This window comes from Lichenostomus cassidix, unplaced genomic scaffold (assembly GCF_008360975.1).
Source record: "Lichenostomus cassidix isolate B80296 unplaced genomic scaffold, HeHo_3.0 HiC_scaffold_528, whole genome shotgun sequence".
Taxonomy (NCBI): Eukaryota; Metazoa; Chordata; class Aves; order Passeriformes; family Meliphagidae; genus Lichenostomus; species Lichenostomus cassidix.
The window spans coordinates 178,998-204,978 of record NW_028147563.1 but is presented as its reverse complement, the minus strand read 5'-3'; the positions used below and the strand labels follow the sequence as shown (position 1 = coordinate 204,978).

The window sequence follows — 25,981 nt, the reverse complement described above, 5'->3', positions numbered from 1 at the left end:
AGTTAGAGATTCCCAGGGGAAAATCCTACACGGGGATGTGGAGAGAGCCCCAAATCCGTGGATGGCCCTGGGAATGGCTGGAATGGGATTGGGAATGTTGGGAAGGGTCTGATCTGCGTCCTGTTTTCTGGGAATGGCTGTAGTGGGATAGGGAATGTTTGTGGGATCGAATCCATGTCCTGAATCCTTGGGAATGGCTGGAATGGGATAGGGAATTTTGGGAAGGGTCTGATCTGTGTCCTGTTTTCTGGGAATGGCTGGAATAGGATTGGAAATGTTTGTGGGATCTGATCCATGTTCTGTTTTCTGGGAATGGGATAGGGAATATCCTACACAGGAATGTGGAGAGAGCCCCAAATCCATGGATATCCCTGGGAATGGCTGGAATGGGATTGGGAATGTTGGGGGGGCAGGTGTAATCCATGGATGTTCCTGGGAATGTCTGGAATGGGATAGGGAAGGTTTGTGGGATCTGATCCATGCCCTGAATCCTTGGGAATGTCTGCAGTGGGATAGGGAAGGTTTGTGGGATCTTATCTGTGTCCTGTGTCCTTGGGAATGGTTGGAATGGGATAGGGAAGAATTGGGGGGATCTGATCTATGGATATCCCTAGGAATGGCTGGAATGGAATTGGGAATGTTTGTGGGATCTGATCCATGCTCTGTTTTCTGGGAATGGGATAGGGAAAATCCTACACAGGGATGTGGAGAGAGCCCCAAATCCATGGATATCCCTGGGAATGGCTGGAGAGGGATCGGGAATGTTGGGAAGGGTCTGATCTGCGTCCTGTTTTCTGGGAATGGCTGGAATGGGATAGGAAATGTTTGTGGGATCTGATCCATGCCCTGAATCCTTGGGAATTGCTAGTGGGATAAGGAATGTTGGAGGAGGGCCTAATCCATGCTTTGTGTCTTTGGGAATGGCTGGAATGGGATAGGGAAGAATTAGGGATCTAATCCATGCCCTGTGCCCCTGGGAATGGCTGGAGTGGGATTGGGAATGTTGGGAAGGGTCTGATCCATGTTCTGTTTTCTGGGAATGGGATAGGGAATGTTGGGATGAGTCTGATCCGTGTTCTGTTTTCTGGGAATTGCTGGAATGGGATTGGGAATGCTGGGAAGGGTCTGATCCACGTCCTGTTTTCTGGGAATGGGATAGGGAAAATCCTACACAGGGATATGGAGAGAGCCCCAAATCCAGGGATATCCCTGGGAATGGCTGGAATGGGACAGGGAATGTTTGTGGGATCTGATCTGTGGATATCCCTGGGAATGGCTGGAGTGGGATTGCGAATGTTTAGGGATCTAATCCACATTCTGTGTCCCTGGGAATGGCTGAAACAGGATAGGGAAAATTTGTAGGATCTGATCCATGCCCTGAGTCCTTGGGAATGGCAGGAACGGGAAGCAGGAATTCTGGCAGCACCTCTGGATGCACATCTCCTATTCCCTCATCCTCTCCTTGCTCTGATTCCCATTCCAGGGAGCGCCAGAATCCCGGGATATTCGGTCCAAGGGAGTCATCTCCTTCCCACACCTGATCCCAAGAGGGCAGAATTCCGGAATTCCCTTCCCGAGAGAGCGACAGCCTCATCCCAACTTCCCCAGCCGCTCCAGAGGGAGAGAACCGCAGAGAGCTCAGGATCCCAGCCAATCCCAGCTTGGAATTTTATGGGATCATCCCTCCGGACGCTCTGATCCCGCAAAGCCGCGCTTCCCGGGATCGCCATGCCCTGGGAATCACCCCACCCGGATCCAACCCCATCCCAGCCCATCGCCCGCTCTTCCCTCATGGAATTCCGCCCGGGACGAGCCGGATTGCTCTCCCTGCTCCTCCTGGCCGCGCTGAGCCAGCATTCCCTGGAAAAATCCCTTCCCGCGGCCTACCGGGAGCACGAGGATCCCCGGGAAAGCCCGGGGCTGATCCAGTGCGGGGAGTACAGCAACCAGGTGCTGCCCAACGGGCGCTGCCGCATCGTGGCCACCCTGCCGCAGGGCGACGAGCAGCGCTGCCCCGACCTGTTCCGCTGCACCGACGAGGTGTCCTACTGGCTCCACGAGAACGAGGAGCGCAAGCAGCAGATCCTGGAGCTCCGCGAGCTGATCGCCGAGCTGCAGGAGGAGCTCCGCAACCACCGGCACCGCATCAAGGCGCTGGAGATACAGGTGGAGGTGGCCGTGGGGGGTTTTCTGGGGTGATTCTGGCTCCGGGAATTTCGTGGGGTGGGAATGTGATGTTCCCACTGTGGGCTGAACCTCTGGAGATGGATCAGGAGCATTGCAGGGATAAATTTCTCAACATCAATCCCAAATCCTTGAGTTTTATCCATGAGATTTTCTCCACCTTTAGAAGGGCTGTGGATCCTTCTCATTCCCAAAGCCCTGGAGATACAGGTGGAGGTGGCCGCGGGTGGTGATTCCAGGGTGATTCGGGGTCTGGGAATTTGGTGAGATTGGAATGTGGTGCTCCCACCGTGGGTTGAACCTCTGGAGATGGATCAGGAGCATTCCAGGGATAAATTCCTCAACGTCAATCCCAAATCTTTGAGTTTTATCCATGGGATCTTCTCCACCTTTAGAAGGGCTGTGGATCCTTCTCATTCCCAAAGCTCTGGAGATACAGGTGGAGATGACCATGGGGTTTTTCCATGGGTGATTCCAGGTCTTGGAATTTGTCAGGGTTGGAACTCAAATTAGGAGCATTCCAGAGATAATTTCCCCAATGTCAATCCCAAATCTTTGAGTTTTATCCATGGAATCTTCACCTTTCATCCTTCCTGGGAAAGGCTGCAGATCCATCCCATTCCCAAAGCCCTGGAGATCCAGGTGAAGGTGGCCGTGGGGGTTTTCCAGGGTGATTCCAGCTCCGGGAATTTGGTGGGGTTGGAAATCAGATCAGGAGCATTCCAGGGATAATTTCCTCAACATCAATTCCAAACCCTTGAGTTTTATCCACGGACTCTCCTCCACCTTTCCCAGAGTGGTTTCCCCGACCAGACCTAGAGTTCTGACCATGGGATGGATCAAGAGCATTCCAGGGATAATTTCCTCAACATCAATCCCAAATCCCTGAGTTTTATCCATGGAATCTCCACCTTTGAGCTTTCCTAGGAAAGGATGCAGATCCATCCCATTCCCAAAGCCATGGAGATCCAGGTGAAAGTGTCCATGGGGGTTTTCCAGGGTGATCCTGGCTCCGGGAATTTAGCGGGGTTGGAAATCAGATCGGGAGCATTCCAGGGGTAATTTTTCCTGGAGTTTTGATCCTTGAGTTTTATCCATGATGTCTCCTTGCCTCTTGTAAGGGCTGAGGATCCATCCCAATCCCAAAGCCATGGAGATCCAGGTGGAGGTGTCCATGGGGGTTTTTCCATGGGCAATTCCAGCTCTTGGAATTTTGCAGGGTCAGAACTCAAATTAGGAGAATTCCAGGGATAATTTCCTCAACATCAATCCCAAATCCCTGAGTTTTATCCATGGAATCTCCGCCTTTGACCTTCCCTAGGAAAGACTGGATCCATCTGGGATCATGGAAGGTGTCCCTGCCCATGGAATGGGATGAGCTGGAATATCCCAAGGATGAAAATGTTTGGAAAAGATTCCCACATTCCCAACCTGCTCCTGGCTTTCCATGCAATTCCCTCCATGGGATCCCGGGAATATCAAGCCACGGGATGAGAATTCCAACACCACCCCTGGATAATTTCTCCAGGAATCAATCCCAAATATTTAAATTTCACCCACGGAATGGACAGATCTTTTCCCCTGGAATGTTCCATCCGCCAATCCATCCCGCCGTTCCCAATCCCGGTTTTTCCCGTTTTTTTCCCCGCAGCACGAGGAGGCGGCCGGGCAGAACCAGAGCCTCCTCCAGCGGCTGCAGGACCTGGAGCAGCATTCCCGGGAATCCAGCACGCTGCAGCACATCCAGGCCACGCTGCTCTACGACATCCAGGCGCAGATCAACAACATCTCCGCGCTGGCCGACTGGGCCTGGAGGAATCCCAGCTGCCTGCATCCCGCCGATATCCGGATTCCCGAGGAGATGGAGCGTCCAGGTGGTGGGAATGGGGTTGGGAATAGGGTTGGGAATGGGGTTGGGAATAGGGTTGGGAATGGGGTCGGGAATGGGGTTGGGAATGAGGTTGGGAATGGTAGCGGGAAAAGCGCTCAGAGTTCCTTTCCATACCATTTCCGTGAATTTTTCCATCCGTGGATTTTCTCACTCTGGAATTGTGGGAGAGGCTCAGGATCTCGCCCGGAGTTGGGAGCTTCCTGCCTGAATCTGGGGAATGTTTTCCACCCAAAAATCACCCAGAATTGGGGTTTTTTCCATGAAAAATTCACTTTTCCGCTTCAAAAACCAACCAGTTGTCGTTATTTCCCCCTATTTCTTTTTGTTAAATGAAAGAATTTCCAGGGTTTTTCTTTTGTCAGGTTTTACTCCCTGGATAACTCCAGGAATTGTGGAAAAATATTCCCAGGAATAATTTGGGGTTTTCCTTCCAAAATTCCCAGCACGGAATCAGAGCTTTGAAACTTTTCCGCTTCAAAACAATTCCATTATTTCTCTATTTTTAATGATTTTTTTTTGCCTGGGTTTTGGTTGTTTTCTCTGGAATAATTTGGGGTTTTCCTTGGAATAATTTGGGGTTTTCCTTGGAATAATTTAGGATTTTTCCTGGAATAACCCTAGACCCCCTTTAGGCTCCAGAAAGCTCTGTAAAAATCCCCCATGGCCAGCAGTACCTGGAGCCTCTTTGCCAAACTTTCATCCTTGAACCTCCAAATCCAGGAATTTTTTTTCCTCAACTTTTTCAGCTTTCTAGGAAAATCCCATCCTTCCCTCCAGGCTGTAACTGTGGCTCTCCACATTCCCATTTCACTTCCCATTCGCATTTCCATTCCCATTTCCATTCCCATTCTCATTTCCCTTTCTATTTGCATTTCCATTCCCATTCTCATTCTCATTTCCGTTCTCATTTCCATTTCCCTTCCCTTCCCTTTCCCTTCCCATTCCATCCCCATCCCCATCCCATCCCACCCCATCCCATCCCATCCCATTCCCATTCCCATTCCCATTCCCATTTCCATCATTCCCATTCCCATCATTCCCATTCCCATTTCCCTTCCTATTCGCATTCCCATTCCCATATCCATTTCCATTCCCATTCCCATTCCATTCCTATTCCCATCATTCCCATTCCCATCATTCCCACTCCCATTCCCATCCCATCCCATTCCCATTCCCATTCTCATTCCCATTCTCATTCCCTTCCCATTCTCATTTCCATTTCCATTCCCAAATCTATTCCCATTCCCATTCCAATTCCCATTCCCATTCCCATCATTCCCACTCCCATCCCCATTCCCACTCCCATCCCCATCCCCATTCCCATTCCCATCATTCCCATTCCCATCATTCCCACTCCCATTCCCATTCCCATTCCCATTCTCATTCCCATTCCCATTCTCATTTCCATTTCCATTCTCTTCCCATTCCCATTCCCATTTCCCTTCCTATTCACGTTCCCATTCCATATCCATATCCATTTCCATTCCATATCCATTTCCATTTCCATTTCCATTTCCATTTCCATTTCCATTCCCATTCCCATTCCCATTCCCATTCCCATTCCCATCCCCGTTCCCATTCCCATCATTCCCATTCCAGAGCTCAGACACGGCCGGAACTGTCCCATCGACTGCGCTTCCGTCTACTACAACGGCCTGCGGAGATCCGGGATTTACAGCATCCTGCCCTCCGTCCGCGGCGTTCCCATCGAGGTCCTGTGCGAGATGGACACGGAAGGTCCGGGAAAAATATCCCACGGCTTTTCCCGGGAAAGTTTTGGGTGGGATTTGTGGGATCCTGCTGATCCCGAGGCTGGTTGGGCACTGGAATGGCTCCCCAGGGAATGGGGAAATTCCCAAGGTTATTGGAGAGCTGGGAGGGTTTGGATGATTCCCTCAGGGATGGAGTGGGAATTTTGGGGTGTCCTGGAGCTGGATCGATGATTCCAACTGAAATATTCCATGATTCCATGGGTTTTTTTCAAAGAGGATATAGGGAATCCTAAATCCTGGAATGCTTTGGGTGGGAAGGGAATTTTAAAACCCATCCCATTCCAGGGGCATCTCCCATGATCCCAGGGGGATCCAAATCCATCCTTGGACATTCCCAGGGATCCAGGGGAAGCCACAGCTTCCCTGGGAATTGCAGCCCAGGCAGGAATTCCTTCCCAAATCCCGAGAAATCTCCCCTTTCCCAGGGAATTCCCTCCCTGGGAAATCCAGCTCTCCCAGCCTGAGATTGGATCCATCCTGGGAAGGAATTTCGGGATCGAGGAGCTTCCCTGGGAATCTCGGCACTCCAGCAAGGATCTCCCTGCCCTTTGCCATCCCCAAATTCCAGCAAAATCCCTCTGGATGGATTCAGAGTGTCCTTGATCCCAGAATCCCGGAATGGTTTGGATCCATGGAGCTTAAATCCCATCCCATTCCCAGATTTTCTGTGATCTCAGTGTGATCCAAATCCATCCATCCTGGGCATTCCCAGGGATCCAGGGGCAGCCACAGCTTCCCTGGGAATTCCAGCCCAGCCGGGAATTCCTTCCCCAATCCCAAAAAATCTCCCCTTTCCCACTGGGAATCCATTCCCTGTATCCTGTCCCTCAATCCCAAGATCCCAAATCCCTCTCCAGCTCTCCTGGACACTTCCAGGGATGCAAATTCCACACCTTTGCCAACAACTCCTTCCCTAAAGGGATTCCCTCCGGCTTCCCTCTGGATTTTCCTGGATTCTCCCATTTCCCACCCTGTCCCGGCAGGCGGGGGCTGGACGGTGATCCAGAGGCGGCAGGACGGATCCGTGGATTTCAACCGGACCTGGAACGAGTACAAGGAGGGATTTGGGGACCTCAATGGGGAGTTCTGGCTGGGGAACGACAACATCCACCGGATGACGAGCCAGGGGGATTATTCCCTGCGGATCGACCTGGAGGATTGGAATAACAAGCACAAACACGCCTTCTACCAGGTGTTCAGGTAAAATGTGGGATAATTCCAAGGATTTCCAACCTGGGAGATCCTCAGGAGATGGGAATTCTGTCTAGAAGGGTTTCCAGGCTGAGTTCAGGCTGTCCTTTGCTTCCCAAGTTTCTCCTTTTCGTCCCAAGTTTCTCCTTTTCGTCCCAAATTTCTCCTTTCTCTTTTTCATCCAAAATTTCTTCTTTCATCCCAAATTTGAAGTTGGATGGGAATTAGGGAATGTCGAGCATCATCTGGCCACAGTCAAATTCCAGATCCATGGGAGATGTGGATCCAATGGATAATCCCTGCATGGTCCCTGGTACTTTTTGGACCCAATTTTACTTTTTGGGTATTTTTTGTGGATTTTTAAAATGTTTTTTAAATGATTTTAAAAAAAAATTTAGGACTTTTTTTATTTTTCAGGGATTTTTTTTCAGGATTTTTCTTGTGATTTTTTTTTAGGAATTTTGGGGGATTTTTAAAGATCTTTTTAGGATTTTTGGTGAGAATTTTAGGGTTTTTTTTCCTGCGATTTCTTGGGATTTTTGGCACTTTTTTTTGTGTGTGATTTTTTGCTTTTTTATTGATTTTAGGAGCCCTAGTCTTCATTTCTGGGGATTTTTTTATGGTGACTTTAAATAGTTTTTTAAATTTTTTAAATAGTTTTAAAAATATTTTAATAGATTTTTTTGTTTCTTAGTTTTTTTTAAATTTTAGGAGCCCCAAATTGCTCCCATATCCCTTTGTTGTGCTTTCCCAGTCTTCCTCCCTCCATTCCATCCCAAAATTCCAAAATTCCCAAACTCACCCATCCCACAAAAGAAAAAACCTCTTCATCCCTGCCTTTTTGCCATGAATAAATCCCATTTAAAAAGCAGCTGGAGCAAGAATTCCACATCCCAATTGGAAAGCACAATCCCGGCAAAATCCCAAAAATCCCAACTAAATATTCCCTTATTTCCGGCAGCATCGAGGACGAGGAGAACTTCTACCGGCTGCACGTGGATGGGTTCAGCGGCACCGTGGAGGATTCCTTCGCCTGGTACCACAACAAGCGGAGCTTCAGCACTCCGGATTCCGGGAATATCTGCGCCGAGATCTCCCACGGCGGCTGGTGGTACCACCAGTGCTTCTTCTCCAACCTCAACGGCGTTTACTACAAGGTGGGATGGAGATTTGGGAATTTTTGGGGTTTTTTTCCAAGATTTGAGGGATGGACGTGGAGAAAAAGTGGGATGGAGGTGGTGGAGTGGGAGGAGCAGGGCTGGGAGGAGGGTGATGTGGAAATTTTTGAGGTTGGAAATGGAAATTGTGGAAATGGTGGAATTTTTGAGGTTGGAAAAGCTCTCCGAGGCTGAATCCGACCATTCCCAGCGTTCCCAGTCCCACCGCTGATCCGTGCCAAATCCACAGGGATTTAAATTAAATTAAAGGAATAATAAATGATAAAAATTTTATTACAATAAATAAAAGGAATTCCACCACTGCCCTGGGCTGGAAAACCCTTTCCAGGCAGGAATTTTTCCCGATATCCAACAAAATCTCCCCTGGCACAGCCTGAGGCTCTTCCCTCCCATCCCATTCCCAGGGACATCATTCCCAATTCCAAAATCATTCCCACCTGGCTTGACCAACCTCTCCAGATCGGGAATAAAAGGATCGCTGAGTGATCCAAATTTTCCAGAAATCCCTCAACCCGCTGGGGTTTGGAATGATATGGAAACCTCTGGAATGGGCGACTCAGCCGCCTGAGATTCCAATGTGACCCCAATGGAAAAAATTATGGATTTATGGGTTTTCCCCACGTTATCCTGAATTTTTTTACTCCCGCGTTTCCCAGCAGTCGGTTTTCCAACGATCCCTTCCCAGCGGTGATTCCATGGATTTTCCCAAACTCCGTTTTTCCGCTTCCCAGGGCGGCCGGTATTCCATCAAGAACCGGAAGATGCTGGGCCCGGATGGCATCGTGTGGTATTCCTGGAAGGACACGGACTACTATTCCCTCCGGAAGGTGGTCATGATGATCCGGCCGCGCACATTCCGGCCCCACCTCTCCCCGTGACGGAATCCCGGGATGTTCTCCGTTGGGAATGTTGGGAACGGAGGGCTGGAATACGGACTCCGGGAGGAGCAAACCGCTGCTGTTGGATTTTGTGGGAATTGATCCAAAACTGGGAATTTTTTTAACTCTCCAGTGAGGGGTTGGGCGATGGGAGCTCTCCTGGGAATGCCGAGGTGATTCCTGGGAAGGGAATTCCCAAATTAAATCCGGTTGTCCGGATGATGGGAATCAGCTCTGAGCTGATCCATGTGGAGATCCATAGCCACCAATCCAACGGAATTTCCTGATGGAAGAGATCCTGGGGGAGTTTTCCACATGGGATGTGATGGATTCCAATTCAACTCTCATTCCGTAAGAATTCCATCCCATTTCCGAAGATCCCAAAGATCCTCCACCACAGGGATGCATGGAATTGCCTCTGAGGGAAGCCAGGAGATCCAATGTGCATTCCCGGGGATGGAATAATGGGAAAACAGGAGGAAGGGCTGGAATTATCCTCCCCTTTTCCATCAGAGATTGTGTTCCACGCCTGGATATCAACCGTCGGGAATAACAATATTCCAAAGGGAAAAGTTCAGAAGCAAAAAACTCCAGGAAATTTCCCATTTCTCCTTCCGTTTTCACCTTCCCGCCCTTGCTCCGGCAAAGGATTCCGGATGGATTTTCCATCCATCCGGAAAAGGGATCAGGGATGATCAGATGGGATTTCAAATCCATTTTTTCGCTGCCTTACTCTGGTTAATTAGAATTGATTTAATTAATTTTAGGAATGAATTTCAATTTCCCATTGGTAGTTTCAGTCGGAGATCCTCCTTTTTCCCTGGCTTTGCCTTTTCCCGGGATTCTGACTGAAAGATGGGATTCTGCTCCGCCGTTCCTTTGTTTGGTGATGAATATTTAATTAATTTAATTAATATTTAATTAAATGACGTGTTCCCCTATTCCCTGTTTTCCGAGGAGGGCAAGTTGGATTTATCTCTTCCAACCATTCCCTTCCTGCTTGGTGCTCTCCTGGTGGATCCTTCTAGACTATTCTGGACTCTGTTTTCCCTGGAATGTCAATTTTTTTATGGATAAATCCATGGACAAGTTGCCTTCCAAGCATCCAACAAAGGAACCATTCCAAGAAAATAAACCAACACTTTTTGGCTTTTGGTTTTCCTTGGAAGTTTCCCAAGGATATTCCCAAGAATTTCCTGAATGTCTTGGAGTTGACATTCCCGTTGGATCGCCAACCAAAATTCCATTATTCCTCCTGGATGATCAATCCCCTGCTAAGGGATTAATTAATCACTTAATAAGCAACAGCTAATTAATGAATTATCCCATTATCATTATTGATCCACCATTTCCTTTCCCACATTATTAAACTCGGCGATTCCCAAACTTTGGGAATTTCACACGGCTGCTCCGGAATTCATTCTTCCATACTTGGTTGCCCACAGCTTTTATCCCAGGGGCAAATTCCTCCCTTTTATTTGAGTCTTGGATTGGGGATAAATCCAGGGAATCCTCGAAGCTCCTTCCAGGGGCTCCAGGAGAGCTGGAGAGGGATTTGGGAAAAGGGATGAATGGACAGATACAGGGAATGGCTTCCCAGTGGGAAAGGAGAGATTTTTGGGATTTGGGAAGGAATTCCCGGCTGGGCTGGAATTCCCAGGGAAGCTGTGGCTGCCCCTGGATCCCTGGGAATGTCCAAGGATGGATTTGGATCCCCCTGAGATCTTGGGAGGCATCAATGGGAGAAAAATAATTCCCCAAATCCTTGCTCCTCAGGATGGAGCGGGAAAATCATGGAATGGTTTTGGCGGGAAGTGACCTCAAAGTTCATCCCATTCCCTGGGCAGGGACACCTCGCGCTATCCCAGGTTTTTCGGGACCTGTGGATCTTCCCTCATCTTGAGCTTTCTCCTCCCTTCTTGGATCCATGTCCTGTTTGTCCCAATCCCTTTGGATCCACCTGGACACCGTGGGAATCTCTGCTGCATCCATAGGGAAATCCCAACCCCTTCCCTGGATTTGTCTGATCCCACACCAGTGGAAATCACTGTCCTCAAAGATTCCCAGGATCAGGATCTTCTCATCCTGGATTGGATCAGGAGGAACAGACATTTTTGACTTTTGGGAATTCTGCTCCTAAATTTTGGTTCCGTTTTTCCGGCAGAGCAAAGATGGGAGAGGAATTTTCCAATCATTTCCTCCTTGGAGCTGGAGCAGGAATTCCCAGGATTTCCTCCTGGCCCTGAGGAAGGAATTCTTTGCCGTTGGCAATTCCATGGATCCACTGATGGATTATCCAGCCTCATCCAGCTCCCTCCCTTCCCAGACTACAGATGGAGTTGGGATTCAGCTCCCTGCTCCGGGTCTGGGATGGGAAAACTTCATGGAATGATCTTGGAGCTCCCAAATCTTCCAATGCCACCAGGATTTTGGTAAAGGGCAGGAAAACAATGCAGTCTCCCACCGGAATCCTCTCCCACCCGAATTCCCTCCCTCCCGTCCTTTTCCCGACCCCAGAATGCCCCAATCCCAAAAAAAACCACACGGGAAGCACCGCAGGGATCATGGAAACCAAAGGAAAGGCCAAGGCAGTTTTATTTACATCCGTTGTGTACAAAAAAAGGACAGCTCGCGCCACAATCCGTCCCCAATCCCATTTTTTTTCCCCCTTCCCAGGATTCTCCCGGGGCTCTGGGAAAGAGCCGTGATTCCCACCAGACCTGGATCAGAGCTCGGAATGTCCTATCCGGACATAGCGGAGACCAAACCCTCTGTTGGCATCCGGGTTGGAATTCCGGATGGCAACTGGGAATGGAGGGAATTCCCACCCCCTGGAAAAGCCAACCTTCCTTCTCCCACCCTTCCTGGAGGCAAAGAGTCCAAGGAATGGCTCCCAAAAAAACATCTCCTGGGATTTTGGGGGAATTTCCAACCTCCCCGCTGTTCCCAAGGGAATTCCCCATGGATATTTTTCCCTGCTCTCCGCAGGGTTCCATCCCACCTCCGGCTCTCTGCTTTTTTCCCAAATTTTCCCTCCATTCCTTCCATCATGGTCTCCACAGCCCCACCTTGGTTTATCCTGCCACTCCATCTCCAGGTTTTCCAGCTGGAAAAGGGGGATTTCATCCAAAAATTCCCACCGGGGTTATTTTTTGGGAGGTTCTTACAAAAAGCTTTTTTTTTTTGGGAATTCATGGGGCTTTCCAATGTCACCCTTGGGAAGGATCATGGGTACCTCCAACAGCCAGAAAAAAACCTTTGGAGAGAGGGAATTTCACTCCCTGAGCCCCTCCAATGGGGGGATCCTTCTCCCCCTTCCCAAAACAGTGCCGGAGGGGCAAAAAAACCGCCAGATCTGGGAAAATACCCCAAATCCAGGAGGGAATAAAAGAGGGAGGGACACCACGAGATGCCGCAGCCCACGGATGGGATGGGATTGGCTGGAGAAGACTCCGGAGGGATTCCTGCCCGCCCCGCCTGCCCAGCACCAAACGAAAGTCACACACGACGCACATTTCCCCACAATTCCCTCCCCACCCGCTCCGTATTCCCGGGATTCCTCCCGCGGATCACCTCCTCAGCCCTGGGCTGTCCCATTCCGGAGCTGGCTGGCGGTATTCCCGAATCCCGCCCCTCATCCCTTCCCTCCCCACCCTCCCCGGAACGACGACGACTCCGATGGCTTCACCCCTCAACTCGTCACATCCACGAACAAAGAAAGCAGAGGAACGTCCACCATTCCCACACCATTCCGACCTGGAGCTGCGGAAGCCTCCGGCACCTCCCCGGAGCTGTCAGTCCCTGCAGCGCCTCTTTACCTGGAGGCCTCTTCCTTGAGCTCCTTGTTTTTCCTCACCTCCTCCGCGTGTTTGTCCTGTGGGATCGGGAAGGAGGGGAAGGGAGGGAGGGAGGGAGGGAGGGGACACACGCGTTAGCCGGATTCCAGGATTCCGGGATCCCCGCGGACAGCGGCTCCGGAGGGGTCGAAGGCACGAGGTTCATCCCGAGGGACACTTTGTCCTCGCCCTCTGGCTACGAGGGAGACGTCAACTGGCCCGGGAAGCCCCATGGAGCTGGGGTTAGCTGGGATTTTCCGGCATTATCTGGCGCTCTCCGCCTCTGCCCCAACGGAGGCGCTCGGAGAAGGGCACCGGGCGGGCTCCGGATGTTTTGGAGGGAGCTGGAGGTGGTGAGGGTGGGATTTTCCGTGCGGAGGTTGGGAACAGACCTGATTCGGGAGAGAGAAGAGGGCTGGAAGGGTGGGAATGGCTGCCGGATCCACGGGAAGGGACCTCGGGAAAATCCGCCAGCCCGGAGGTGGGAAAAGGATGAGGGGAGTGTCAGGGATGTGGCTGGGATGGAGTTCCCAGAGAGGCTGTGGTTGTTCCCGGATCCCTGGAGGTGTCCAGGGAAAGTTTGGACAGGGCTTGGAGCAACCTGGGATAGTCCAGGGAAAGGTTGGACAGGGCTTGGAGCAACCTGGGATAGTGGAAGGTGCTGGGCGTGGAACTGGATGATCCTAAAGTCCCTTCCAACCCAACCATCCCGGGATTCTATGGTTCCTGGGATTCTGTGATTCCTGGGATTCTATGGTTCCTGGGATTCTACAATTCCTGGGATTTTACAATTCCTGGGATTCTGCATCCAATCACGGTGGGACATGGGGAAAAGAAGGGCTTTGCTTGTCCGTGGACAAGACCCAGATCCCAACTCTCCAACCTCTCCCGAGCCTATGGATCCACCCAGGCAGGATCTCCATCCCAGTGGGATGCCACACTCCGATGGGAAGGGAATCCACCCCACCAGTATCCCAAATGTCCCAACGGATCCCAATCCCTCATTTCCGGTCCCTCACCTTCTCCTGGAGGCGCTCCAACATGGCTGCCAGGTGGGCCTCGCGGTTCTCCTTGTTGGATTCCATCTTCTGCGCCAGCTTCTCCTTGGCCATCTTGATGAAGTTGTTGTTCTCCTCGATGGCCTTCTGGATCACTTCCCGCTCGTGTTCCCGCTTTTCCGCCAGGTGCTTCAGCAGCTCCGCCTCCTGGTACTGGGGACACCGCGGGGACATTCCCGGGATAAAGCCACCTCTTCCCAAGCCCAGCGACACCCAAAAAATGGGAAATTTCCGGGAGTCGCACCCACCTTTCTCCTCTCCTCCGCCGCTTCCAGCTTCTTCTGGATCTCCTCCAGGGAAGGGTCGCGGCGCCGGGGCAGGGAGGCGTTGAATTCCGGGATTCCGTCGAAGGACGGGGGCTTCAGGATGACCTCGAAGGATTGGCCCGAGGTGCGCTTGTTGAGCTCGATCACCTCCATGTCGGAGATGACACACCAGGTCAGGTCCACCGTGTCTGGGTGGGAAAAACGGGCATGGAATGGGTGATGAGAATTCCCACCCTGGAATTCTGTCTTTCCCGGTATCCGTGAGTTCCACCCAGATTTTTCCTAAATGCATCCCTGGGGTTCAGGGATGTGGTGGGGTGGGAACTCCGGGATTCCCACAGATGGGGAATTTTGGGAGAGGTGAGGGTTGGGAATGTCCTCTCCTCTCCATCCCTCCCTGCTTTGGGGTGGGAACTCTGGGATTCCCATGGATGGGGTGGAGATGGGGATTTTTGGGAGAGGTGAGGGTTGGGAATGTCCCCATCTCTCCACCCCTCCCTGCTTTGGGAATTGGGAATGGGAATGTGATCCCTTTTCCAGTGTAGATCCCCCCTGGATAACCTGGAGGAGCCCCCAAGGCTCTTCCATGTCCAGAATCACCTGGCCCCGAAAAATGAGGATATGGGATGAGGGGATAAAGGGCTGCTGGAGACCCTCTGGATCCCAACCCATCCATGGGGCCGAGCTGGGAATATTTGGGAAAGTTAAGGAACTGAGTCAGCTCAAGCCCCTCCAGATCCCAACCCATCCATGGGGCAAATCTGGGAATATTTGGGAATGCTGAGGGGCTGAGTCAGCCCAAGACCCTCCAGATCCCAATCCATCCTGCCGAATTCCCAGAAAATCCTGGAAGCACCACCCTCGGTTCGAGGGTGACCCCAGTCATGCTGAGGGAGGAATTCCCGGAATTCCCGTAGATTGTGGGATCGGGAAGGATGTCCCACCTTCATAGGTGTAGTTGGTCTTGTTGAGGGGATCCGACAGGAAACAGGAGCAGAACAGGGAGACCAGGGGCAGCTCCTTCATCTTCTCCTTGTAGGCTGGGAAGAGACGTCGGGATTGGGATCAGAGGGGAGAGGTGGGATTGGGATCAGAGGGGAGGGGTGGGATTGGGATCAGAGGGAAGGAGTGGGATTGGGATCAGAGTGGGCTCTGGGTGATGGGGAATGGATAGGATTGGGATCAGAGGAAGAGGTGGGATTGGGATCAGAGGGACGGGGTGGGATTGGGATCAGAGGAAGAGGTGGGATTGGGATCAGAAGGTGATCTGGGTGATGGGGAAGAGGTGGGATTGGGATCAGAGGGAAGGGGTGGGATTGGGATCAGAGGGATAGGGGGGCTCCATATCTCAGGGAATGGGTGGGATTGGGATCAGAGTGGGCTCCGAATGCTAGGGAGGGAGTGGGATTATGATCAGAAGGATGAGGGGGTTTCTCCATGCCAGGGAAGGGGTGGGATTGGGATAAAAGGGGTGGGGGAATTTCCACATTCCAGGGAAGGGATGGGATTGGGATCAGAGGGATGGGGTGGCTGGGAAGGGGTGGGATTAGGATAAAAAGGGTGGGGGGCTTCCTGGGCCAGGGAAAGAATGGGATTGGGGATAAAGGCATGGGAGAGAGGCTCCATGCCAGGGAAGAAGTGGGATTGGGATAAAAGGGGTGAGAGAACTTCCACATGCCAGGGAAGGGATGGGATTGGGATCAGAGTGATGAGGGGGTTTCTCCATGCTAGGGAAGGTTTGGGATTGGGATCAGAGGGATGAGGGGGTTTCTCCATGCCAGCAAAAGGGTGGCATTGGGATCAGAGGGATGGGGGGAATTCCATGTGCCAGGGAAGGGATGGGATTGAGGAAAAAGGGATGGGTGGGCTGTTCCATGCCAGGGAAGGGGTGGGATTGGGATAAAAGGGGTGGGAGAATTTCCACATTCCAGGGAAGGTTTGGGATTGCGATCAGAGGGATGGGAGGGTTTCTCCATACCAGGGAAGGTTTGGGATTGGGATCAGGGGGATAGGGGGGCTCCATGTCTCAGGGAATGGGTGGGATTGGGATCAGAGGGATGGGAGAGTTCCATGCCAGGGAAAGGGTGGGACTGGGGAAAAAGAGGGGGGAGAACTTCCACATTCCAGGGAAAGGATGGGATTGGGATTAGAGATGGATAAGGGGGTTCCATGCCAGGGAAGGGGTGGGATCAGGAGAAAAGGGATGGGGACAGGCTCCACGTGTCAGGGAAAGGGTGGGATTGGGATCAAACAGATGGGGGAGTTTCTCCATGCCAGGGAAAGGGTGGGATCGGGATAAAAGGGATGGCGAGGGGCTGCATTTGCCAGGGAAGGTTTGGGATTGGGATCAGAGAGATTAAGGGGTTTCTCCATGCCAGGGAAGATTTGGGATTGGGATCAGAGAGATTAAGGGCTTTCTCCATGCCAGGGGAGGTTTGGGATTGGGATCAGAGGGATGGGGGAACTCCCACATTCCAGGGAACGAGTGGGATCGGGATGGAGCCCAGCCCCAGATGTTCCAGGCAGGATGAGGTGAGGATCCAGATGTGCAAAGGGAAAACGGGAGTCGCTCGGAATTGTCCCAGGATTTGTCACCACCGGGATGCCGGGAGCATTCCGGGGCAGGGATCAGCCCCGGTTTGGGATCTGCCCCAGTTTGGGGTGGCAGGGTGGGGATGTCGTACCGGCCAGAGTCATGGTGAGGAAATCCTTGGAATTCTGCAGGGAAAGTGATCCTGGGGCCTGTGGAGGGAAGGGATTGGGTCAGTGGTGGAGTTCTGGGAATGGGAATACACTGGGATGGGATATGGGAGATGGGATAATGGGAGATGGGATAATGGGATGGGATATGGGATGAGAACATACTGGGATAACAGGATGGGGACACACTGGGATGATGGGAACAAACTGGAATGATGGGATGGGATGGGATAATAGGATGGGATAATGGGATGGGATAATGGGATGGGAACACACTGGGATACCAGGAGGGGAACACAATGGGATGGTGGGAATAAACTGGAATGATGGGATGGATGGGATGGGATAATGGGATGGGATAATGGGATGGGATAATGGAATGGGATGGGATGGGATGGGATGGGATGGGATGGGATGGGATGGGATGGGAACAGACTGATGGGATGGGATATGGGATACGGGATACGGGATACGGGATACGGGATACGGGATATGGGATACGGGATACGGGATATGGGATATGGGATATGGGATATGGGATATGGGATATGGGATGGGAATGCACTGGAATAATGGGTTATAATGGGAACACACTGGAATGATGGGATGGGATGGGATGGGATGGGATGGGATGGGATGGGATGGGAATGGGGATGGGGATGGGATGGGATGGGATGATGGGATGGGATGGGATGGGATGGGATGGGATGATGGGATGGGATGGGATGGGATGGGATGGGATGGGATGGGATGGGATGGGATGGGAATTCACTGGAATGATGGGATGGGGTATGATGGACACACCCCCGGATGACTGACACATCCCATGGGATGTTCCCAGCACACTCAGCCCTTCCCAGCTCCACATTCCCAACCCACACGTGGGAGAACACGTGCCGGGATTCACACCTGGCCACACCTGGATCCCCCCAGCTCCTGCTTTTCCCAAATCCTCCCTCCAATTCCCCCCACCCGTGTCCCGAGATTCCCATTCCCCTTCCTGCCCCTCCAGGATCCTCTCCCCCATCCCACCGGGATCCTTCCCGGGGTCTCCGTGGGTGTGGGATCATTCCCAGGACCTCCACCCACCCCCGAGGCTCGGTGGGCGGAGGATTGGGAACGGGGAATTGAGAAAACCGGGATAATCCGGGCTGTTCCATATTCCCAGGGGTTTTGGTCTGCCATTCCGGGCAGAAATTCCCTTCCCAGCTGCACCAAAGCACGGAATGAGGTGGGATTTTGGATAATTCCCGGATTTCGATGCCGAAATCCCTTCCTCGAAACGGGGATCCTTCAATCCCTGCAGGTCCCCAGGGAACGAGCATTCCAGGGCTGCGCCACGCCCCACCCCTCCCGAGAATTCCCAACCCTCATCCCGCAGCCCTGCTGGGATCCGCCGCCGCGATCCCAAAAATAGCCACCAGCAGCTTCCAGGGGTCGCTGGGGCTGGGAACAGGGAGAAAAATTGGGAATATCCCGCTGGGATCGCCACCCCACATTCCAGGTGCCCCCGGCATGGTCGGGATGCTCCTGGAGCATGGATAACCCGGCTGGAAGCCATTCCCTCTCTCCTGCCTCCCCGCTCTCGGCATTCCCACCCCAAATCCTGCTTTTCCCCGGGAAAATTCCACGGCGCCATTCCCCAGACCTCACGTGGCGCTCCCGCAGGATAAAGCGTCGGGATCGCCCAGCAGCCCATGGAAAATGGGATTTCATCCCCATGGATACGGCTGGGAAGCAGGGAGGGAGGGAGGGGAGTGGTCCAGCCCCATTCCTGCCCGGGTGAATTCGCTTTTCCCGGTTTTTGGGGAAGGGAATTCCCTCCCTGCCCCATTCCCGGTGGGAGAGGGGTGGGGTTGGGGGTTTGTCGCTGTCACCCCCAAATCCCATTCCCGGGGGAACTATCCCAATCCCGACCACGCGATCCCAATCCCGACCACGCGATCCCAATCCCAACCACGCGATCCCATTCCTGGTGAGATTATCCCATTCCCGACCACGCGATCCTATTCCCGGCGAGATTATCCCATTCCTGACCACACGATCCTATTCCTGGTGAGGCGATCCTATTCCTGACCACGCGATCCCAATCCCGACCACGCGATCCTATTCCTGGTGAGATGATCCCAATCCTGACCACGCGATCCCAATCCCGACCACGCGATCCTATTCCCGGCGAGATGATCCCATTCCCAACCACTCAACCCCATTCCCAACCACTCAACCCCATTCCCAGCCAGGCGCACGTGGCAGGGAGAAGGATCCCAATCCACCTCCCCCAAAAAAGGCTGCAATCCCTTTTCCCAAACTGAATTCCAAGGGATTTCAAGACAACCCCGCCCCCCCAAATTCCCTTTTTTTTTTTTCCCCTGGAAAAAGCACGGGGCGGTGGAAGGAGGGGATGGAGGGATGGGAAGGGGGTGGGGTGGGGACTCTTCCCATTCCATCCCTGGAAGCTTGGGAAGCTCCAGAGGGATGGGAAAAAGCGGGATGGCAGCGCCTTCTCCCTCCCTCCCTCCCTCCCGTTTTTCCCCTTTCCCTGGAATAAAAAATCCCGGCGGCTGCTGGAATTGGAATTCCAGCAGGAATTCGGGTCCTGCTCTGGGGCGGGGCTCCGCTCCCGAATTTTGGGGGGCTCTGGGTGGGGCAGCGCAGATCCCCCCGGGGATGCGGGGGGTGCAGAATCCCGGGAATGCTGAGGGTCCTCCCGGGATAATCGGGTGGGGGTGTCCCAAAAATTTGGGGGGTCGGGATTGTGGGAATGAGGAGGGAGAAGGTCCAGCCTGGGAATTTGGGAGTCCCGAGGATGCCGGGGGGGCGAAATCCCGGGATTTTGGGGGCTGTGGATCCACTAGGAATGCTGGGGGTGCAGAATCCCGGGATTTTGGGGGGCTGTAGATCCACCAGGAATGGTGGGGGTGCAGAATCCCGGGATTTGGGGGGGCTGTGGATCCCCCAGGAATGCTAGGGGTGCAGAATCCCGGGATTTTGGGGGGATGTTGATCACCCAGGAATGATTCTGGGGTGCAGAATCCCGGGATTTTGGGGGGCTGTGGATCCACCAGGAATGGTGGGGGTGCAGAATCCCGGGATTTCGGGGGGTGCGAATCCCTGGAATGGGGGTCCCCGAGGATACTGGGGAGGTGGGGAGTCCCCCCAGGATTCTGGGGATGCACATCCCAGGGAAAATTCTGGGAATGCTGGGGGCGCAGAGCCCCCGGAGGATGCTGAGCCCCCCACCCCAAATTTGGGGCGGCAGCCGAGGATGAGGACGAGGATGGGGATGAAGATGAGGATGAGGTTGAGGATGAAGATGGGGATGAGGATGAGGATGAAGATAGGGATGAGGATGAGGATGAGGATAGGGATGAGGTTGAGGATGAAGATGAGGATTGGGATGAGGATGAAGATGATGATGAGGATGAGGATGAAGATCAGGCGGGGGGATTCTCCAGCAGGATCGGGATAAAGGCTGGAAAACGCCCCGGGAAGATCGGGACGAGCACCCCAAAAGCGACAGGGACACCTGGGGGGGTCCAGGAGGACAAAAGGAGGGTCCCCGACCCCACCGCGCCAACCAGGGCAAAACCCCCTCACCCCAACCCCTTTTCCACCCTAAAAAACCCCAATCCCATCCATCCAACCCCCCCAAATCCATCCAGACCCTCCCGCCGCGAGCCCAACCCGCCGAAATTCCCCAAAAAATTCCCGAGCAATCGGGCGGGAGCCCCCCGGACTCACCCGCGGCGGTGGTCGCGCTGCTCTGGGCTCTCCGCCGGCTCCTTTAACGCGGCTTTGGAGCATCCCGGGCGGGGGGTCCCCAGCGCCCCCCATGACATCATCGCCGAGCCCGCTGATTGGTCGGGAGCCCGTGCGGATGAGGGCCCCGCCCGGTGACGTCACAGCCCGCAGCTATTTTGGGAAAAAAAAGGGATGGGGGAAAAAAAAGGATGGATGGAAAAATGAAGGGATGGGAAAGGGGATTTGGGCCGGAAAAGGGGATTTTGGGGTGATGGATTGGGAAGGGCGATGGGGATGAAGGGATGGATCCGGAGAGGGACAGAGTGACAAAGGGACACGGAGGGGGCGGGGGGGCTGGGGCGAATGTCCCATCGCGGGGACAGTGGGGTGTTCCCAAATTTGGGGACTGTGGGGTGACATCTCCAAGATGGCGGCGGTGGGGTGACGTCAGTGTGGGGGACAATGGGGCGTCCTGTCCGTCCTGGGGGACAGTGGGGTGACATCTCAAATGTGGGGGGCAATGGGGTGAGCTGTCCATCGTGAGGGACAATGGGGTGGCGTTTCGGGGGTGGGGGGACAATGGGGTGACATCGGTATGGAAGACAATGGGGTGACATTTCCAATATGGGGGACATTGGGGTGTCCCCCTTATCCTGGGGTGTCTTCTGCATCCTGAGGGACACTGGGGTGACATCTCCAGTATGGAGGACATTGGAGTGTCCTGTCCATCCTGGGGGACAATGGGGTGACATTTCCAAGGTGGGGGGACAATGGGGTGACATCAATGTGGGGGACAGTGAGGTGTCCCCTCTATCCTGGGATGTCTTCTGCATCCTGAGGGACAATGAGGTGTCCTGTCCATCCTGAGGGACAATGGGGTGTCCTGTCCATCCTGAGGGACAATGGGGTGACCTCTCAGATATGGGGGACAATGGGGTGACATCAATATGGAGGACATTAGGGTGTCACCTCCATCTTGGGGTGTCCTGTCCATGCTGAGGGACAATGGGGTGATGTCTCAAATATGGAGGACAATGGGGTGACGTCTCAATCTTGATGGACAATGGGGTGACATCTCCAAGATGGGGACAATGGGGTGACCTGTCCATTCTGGTGGTCAATGGGGTGTCCCTCCAAATATGAGGGACAATGGGGTGTCCCCTCCATCCTGAGGGACATCGAGGTGTCCACTCCATCCTGGGGGACAATGGGGTGACATCTCCAAGATGGGGACAATGGGGTGACATCTCCAAGATGGGGGACATTGGGGTGTCCCCTCCATCCTGGAGTGTCCTCTCCAAGGCTGGGGGACAAAGGGGTGTCGCCTCCATCCTGAGGGACATCGAGGTGTCCCCTCCACCCTCCCAGCCCCAATCCCATCCTGACCCATTCCAGCCCCAAATTCCCACCCGGCTCGTCCTCCTCCCTCCCCGATCCAGGCCATGGGGACAGGGACAGGCCGAGTCCCAGATCCCAGAATAATTTTGGGGTCATTCCCGGGGCGAGTGGAAGCTCCAGGGAATCGGGGCGGAACAAGGGCACCTCCAGAGCGCCGAGTCCTTCCCAAATTCCGGCTCTCCTTCCCCAAATCCGCCTCATCCCGGCCTATTTTCCGCCGGTCACACGGCCGGCGCCTCTGGGGATCATCCCGGTATTTTTAGGCTCCGGATTGCTCCGTTACGCACGGAAGGTTTTGGGAGCGCGGATCCTTCTGGAAAAAAGGGATTTAGGGTGGGTTTGGGGCAGGATGTCGGGAAGGACGGGATGATCTGGCTGGGATTGGGGTGACATCGAATATTCCGGCTCTGGAATGTTCGATTCCAGGTTGGATGAGGCTTGGAGAAATCTGGGATAATATGGGAAATCTGGAGAAATCTTGGAGAAAATTGGGATGGGGAAGGTGGCCCAGGGGTGGAATGGATGGGATTTGAGGTCCATTCCCACCCAAACTGATAATTCCATGGGGTGACACCTGGAGCTCATCCTGCTGAAATTCCCAAAGAATTCCCTCCCAGGATCCTTTCCCACTTTTTCCCTGCTGGGAAAATTCCAGGCAGGTGGGAACTGGGAGGAATCCATGGGATGCACAAGGAGCTGCAGAGGGAGTGGGATTGGGATCAGATCCCATTCCAGGCAGGTGGGAATTGAGATTCCCATGGGATGTTCAAGGAGCTGCAGAGGGATCGGGATCAGGATCAGATCCCATTACAGGCAGGTGGGAATTGGGATTCCCCTGAGATGCACATGGAGCTGCAGAGGGATCGGGATCGGGATCAGATCCCATTCCAGGCAGGTGGGAACTGGGAGAAATCCATAGGATATTCAAGGAGATGCAGAGGGATTGGGATTGGGACTGGGATCAGATCCCATTCCAGGCAGGTGGGAATTGGGATTCCCATGGGATCTGCATGGAGCTGCAGAGGGATCGGGATTGGGATTGGGATCAAATCCCATTCCAGGCCGGTGCGAATTGGGATTCCCACAGGATGCACAAGGAGCTGCAGAGGGATCGGGATCAGGATCAGATCCCATTCCAGCCAGGAGAGAATTGGGATTCCCATGGGATGTGCATGGAGCTGCATAGGGATTGGGATCAGGATCAGGATTGGGATCAAATCCCATTCCAGGTAGGGGTAATTGGGATTCCCATGGGATGCACAAGGAGCTACATAGGGATTGGGATCAGGATCGGGATCAGATCCCATTCCAGGCAGGCGGAATTGGGATTCCCCTGGGATGCACATGGAGCTGCAGAGGGATTGGGATCGGGATCAGATCCCATTCCAGGCAAATGGGAATTGGGAGAAATCCATGGGATATTCAAGGAGATGTAGAGGGATTGGGATTGGGATCAGATCCCATTCCAGGCAGGTGGGAATTGGGATTCCCATGGGATGTCCAAAGACCTGCAGAGTGATTGGGATCGGGATCAGATCCCATTCCAGAGGCCAGGAAAGGGTCAAATCCCAGTGGCCAAGCTGGGGACAAAGAGCCCTTGAGTGGCTCTGGTGACATCCCGGCCGTGCCTGGCACCGGCGGCTCCTTTGAGATTCCCAGAATTCAGGCCTTTCCCGTGATCCCAGCTCCGGCCTCCACCCCCTCCTTGTCCCCTTGGTGGCCATGGATTTGGGAATGACACCTGGAGGGGTCACACCTGGAGGTGGCTCCGTGTCCCTCTCCCTGTTTTTTGGGATCATTCCCGGAGCTGGGAACCCTCGGTGGCCTCCACCCCTAAGGATTGTCCCCCTCAATCCTGGACGCTTCAACGCCGGGAGTTGTTTTCTTCCAGCGGCGGAACTGATCCCGACTGAAGGAGGCTCAGGAAAACGGGAATTTGGGATTTCCCAGGGAGATGGAAGCTGTCAGCCCTTTTCCATCCACACCAAACCATTCCCGGGATCCGTGGGATCATCTCTGGGGTGGAGAAGCTGTTCCCGAGCCTGAAGGGTCTCCAGGAGAGATTTGGGAAAAGGGATGGGAAACAGGGAATGGATTCCCGCTGGGAAAGGGGAGATTTGTTGGGATGTTGGGAAGGAATTGCTGGCTGGGCTGGAATTCCCAGGGAAGCTGTGGCTGCCCCTGGATCCCTGGGAATGTCCAGGGATGGATTTGGATCCCCCTGGGATCGTGGGAGGATTTGGGATTGGAATGGGATTTATGGGATTTAAGGTTTTTCCCACCCAAACCATTCCCTGATCTATGATCCATGGGAATTCCAGCGGCTCCCGGAGGACCTCCCCGGGGATCCCAAATCCCCCAAATCCCCCAAATCCTTGGGATGCTCCGGGTACACCGATAAGGAGGGGCGGGGCGGGGCAAAAGCGCGGTGTCGAGCGCTGATTGGTCAGAAATGACATCATCGGTGGGCGGCAGCCAATGGGGACGCGCCGATCTTCCCCCGCGCCCCCAAAATGCTGGGATGGGAAATCCCGGGATGGAATCCACAGGGGAATGGAATGGGAATTTGGGGAAAAAAAGAGAATTAAGTGATGAGATTTGTGTTGGAAATTGGGATAAGGATGGGGAAATCGGGAAAATATGGGGGAAATGGATAAAAATAAATGGGAAAAGGATGCGGAAATAATTTAAAAATAAATATCTGAAATTTGAAATAAATATGAAATAAATGCAACAAAATGGGAAAGATATTAAATAAATATTTTAAAAATGGAATATAAAAATAGATATAAAATAAATTTTAAGTAAATGTGAAAATATAAAATAAATACAACAAAATGGAAAGGATATTAAATTAATATTTTTAAAACTAAAGACAAAAGTAAATGTAAAAAAAAATTAAAATACATGCAAAAATAAATATGAAATTTTTTTTAAATGCATATGAGAAAAAGATAAAAATAAATACGAGAAAAATGTAAAAGAAATATAAAACTATAAAATAAATATAAAAATAAATACCAAAAATTATTTTAAAAATATATTAAATCAATACGAAAATAAATGTAAAATAAATTTGAAATAAATATAAAAATAAATTTAATAAAATTAATGTAGAATAAAAATAAAGCTAAAATAAAAATACAGAGAATAAATATTAAAACAAATATTTTAAAAATTAAGTAAAAGAGAAAATTATGAAAATACTTTTAAAACAAAAATGGAAATAAAAATCCATAAAAATAAATAAATTTTAAAAATAAAACGATAATTTTAAAACAGAAGAAAAACAAGTATTAATTTTAAATTCTTAAAAAATACACAAATTTTAAAAAGCATATAAAAATAGAAACACATTATGAATAAAATCAAGATTTAAATTTAAAAAAAATAGAAATAGAAATAAATGGCAATTAAAATTAAAGGTAAAAAAAATTAAAATTAAAATTAAAAATAAAGCTAAAAGTAAAGCCAAAAAAATAGAATAAAAATAAAAATAATAAAAATAAAAATAAATGGAATCCTTCCTGTTTCTTCTGCAGGAGTTAAGCTCAGAAAATCTCCTTCAGGGATCTGCTGTGTCCCAGGTGGAATCCCAAATTTTGGGATTGAAAGCCAGCAGAGGAACCCACCAACCCCCACCTGCCCTTTCCTGGAGCTTCTCCCACATTTCTCCTCCAGCATTCCAGGAAAAACTGGGAAAACTGCAAGCCTGACATTCCCAAACACCTCCCAGATTGGTCGGAATTCCGGGCAGTGCAGGATTTGGGGGTGAGGGATTTGGGATGGATGGAGATGGGACAGATGGAATGGAGATGGGTTGGAGATGATGGGGATGGAGATGGGATGGGGATGGGATGGAGATGGGATGGAGATGGGGATGGAGGT

The 25,981-nt window shown here is 52.1% G+C and overlaps 2 protein-coding genes across 2 annotated transcripts; one reads left to right on the top strand and one right to left on the bottom strand.

Annotated features, from left to right (window-relative positions):
- Positions 1-1,684: 1,684 nt before the first annotated feature.
- On the top strand, positions 1,685-10,465 carry LOC146422065 (fibrinogen-like protein 1). Its single transcript, XM_085046747.1, has 6 exons — positions 1,685-2,166; positions 3,836-4,058; positions 5,675-5,812; positions 6,831-7,047; positions 8,000-8,195; positions 8,948-10,465. The coding sequence occupies exons 1-6, from the start codon at positions 1,729-1,731 to the stop codon at positions 9,092-9,094; spliced, it is 1,359 nt and encodes a 452-aa protein (XP_084902873.1). The 5' UTR covers positions 1,685-1,728; the 3' UTR covers positions 9,095-10,465.
- A 1,191-nt stretch (positions 10,466-11,656) lies between these two features.
- LOC146422064 (stathmin-4) lies at positions 11,657-20,745 on the bottom strand. Its single transcript, XM_085046750.1, has 6 exons — positions 20,696-20,745; positions 16,939-16,996; positions 15,199-15,294; positions 14,237-14,442; positions 13,950-14,141; positions 11,657-12,968 (listed from the first exon to the last, which is right to left on the bottom strand). Exons 2-6 carry the CDS (start codon positions 16,949-16,951, stop codon positions 12,909-12,911), a joined length of 567 nt encoding a protein of 188 aa, XP_084902876.1. The 5' UTR covers positions 16,952-16,996; positions 20,696-20,745; the 3' UTR covers positions 11,657-12,908.
- Positions 20,746-25,981: the final 5,236 nt, after the last annotated feature.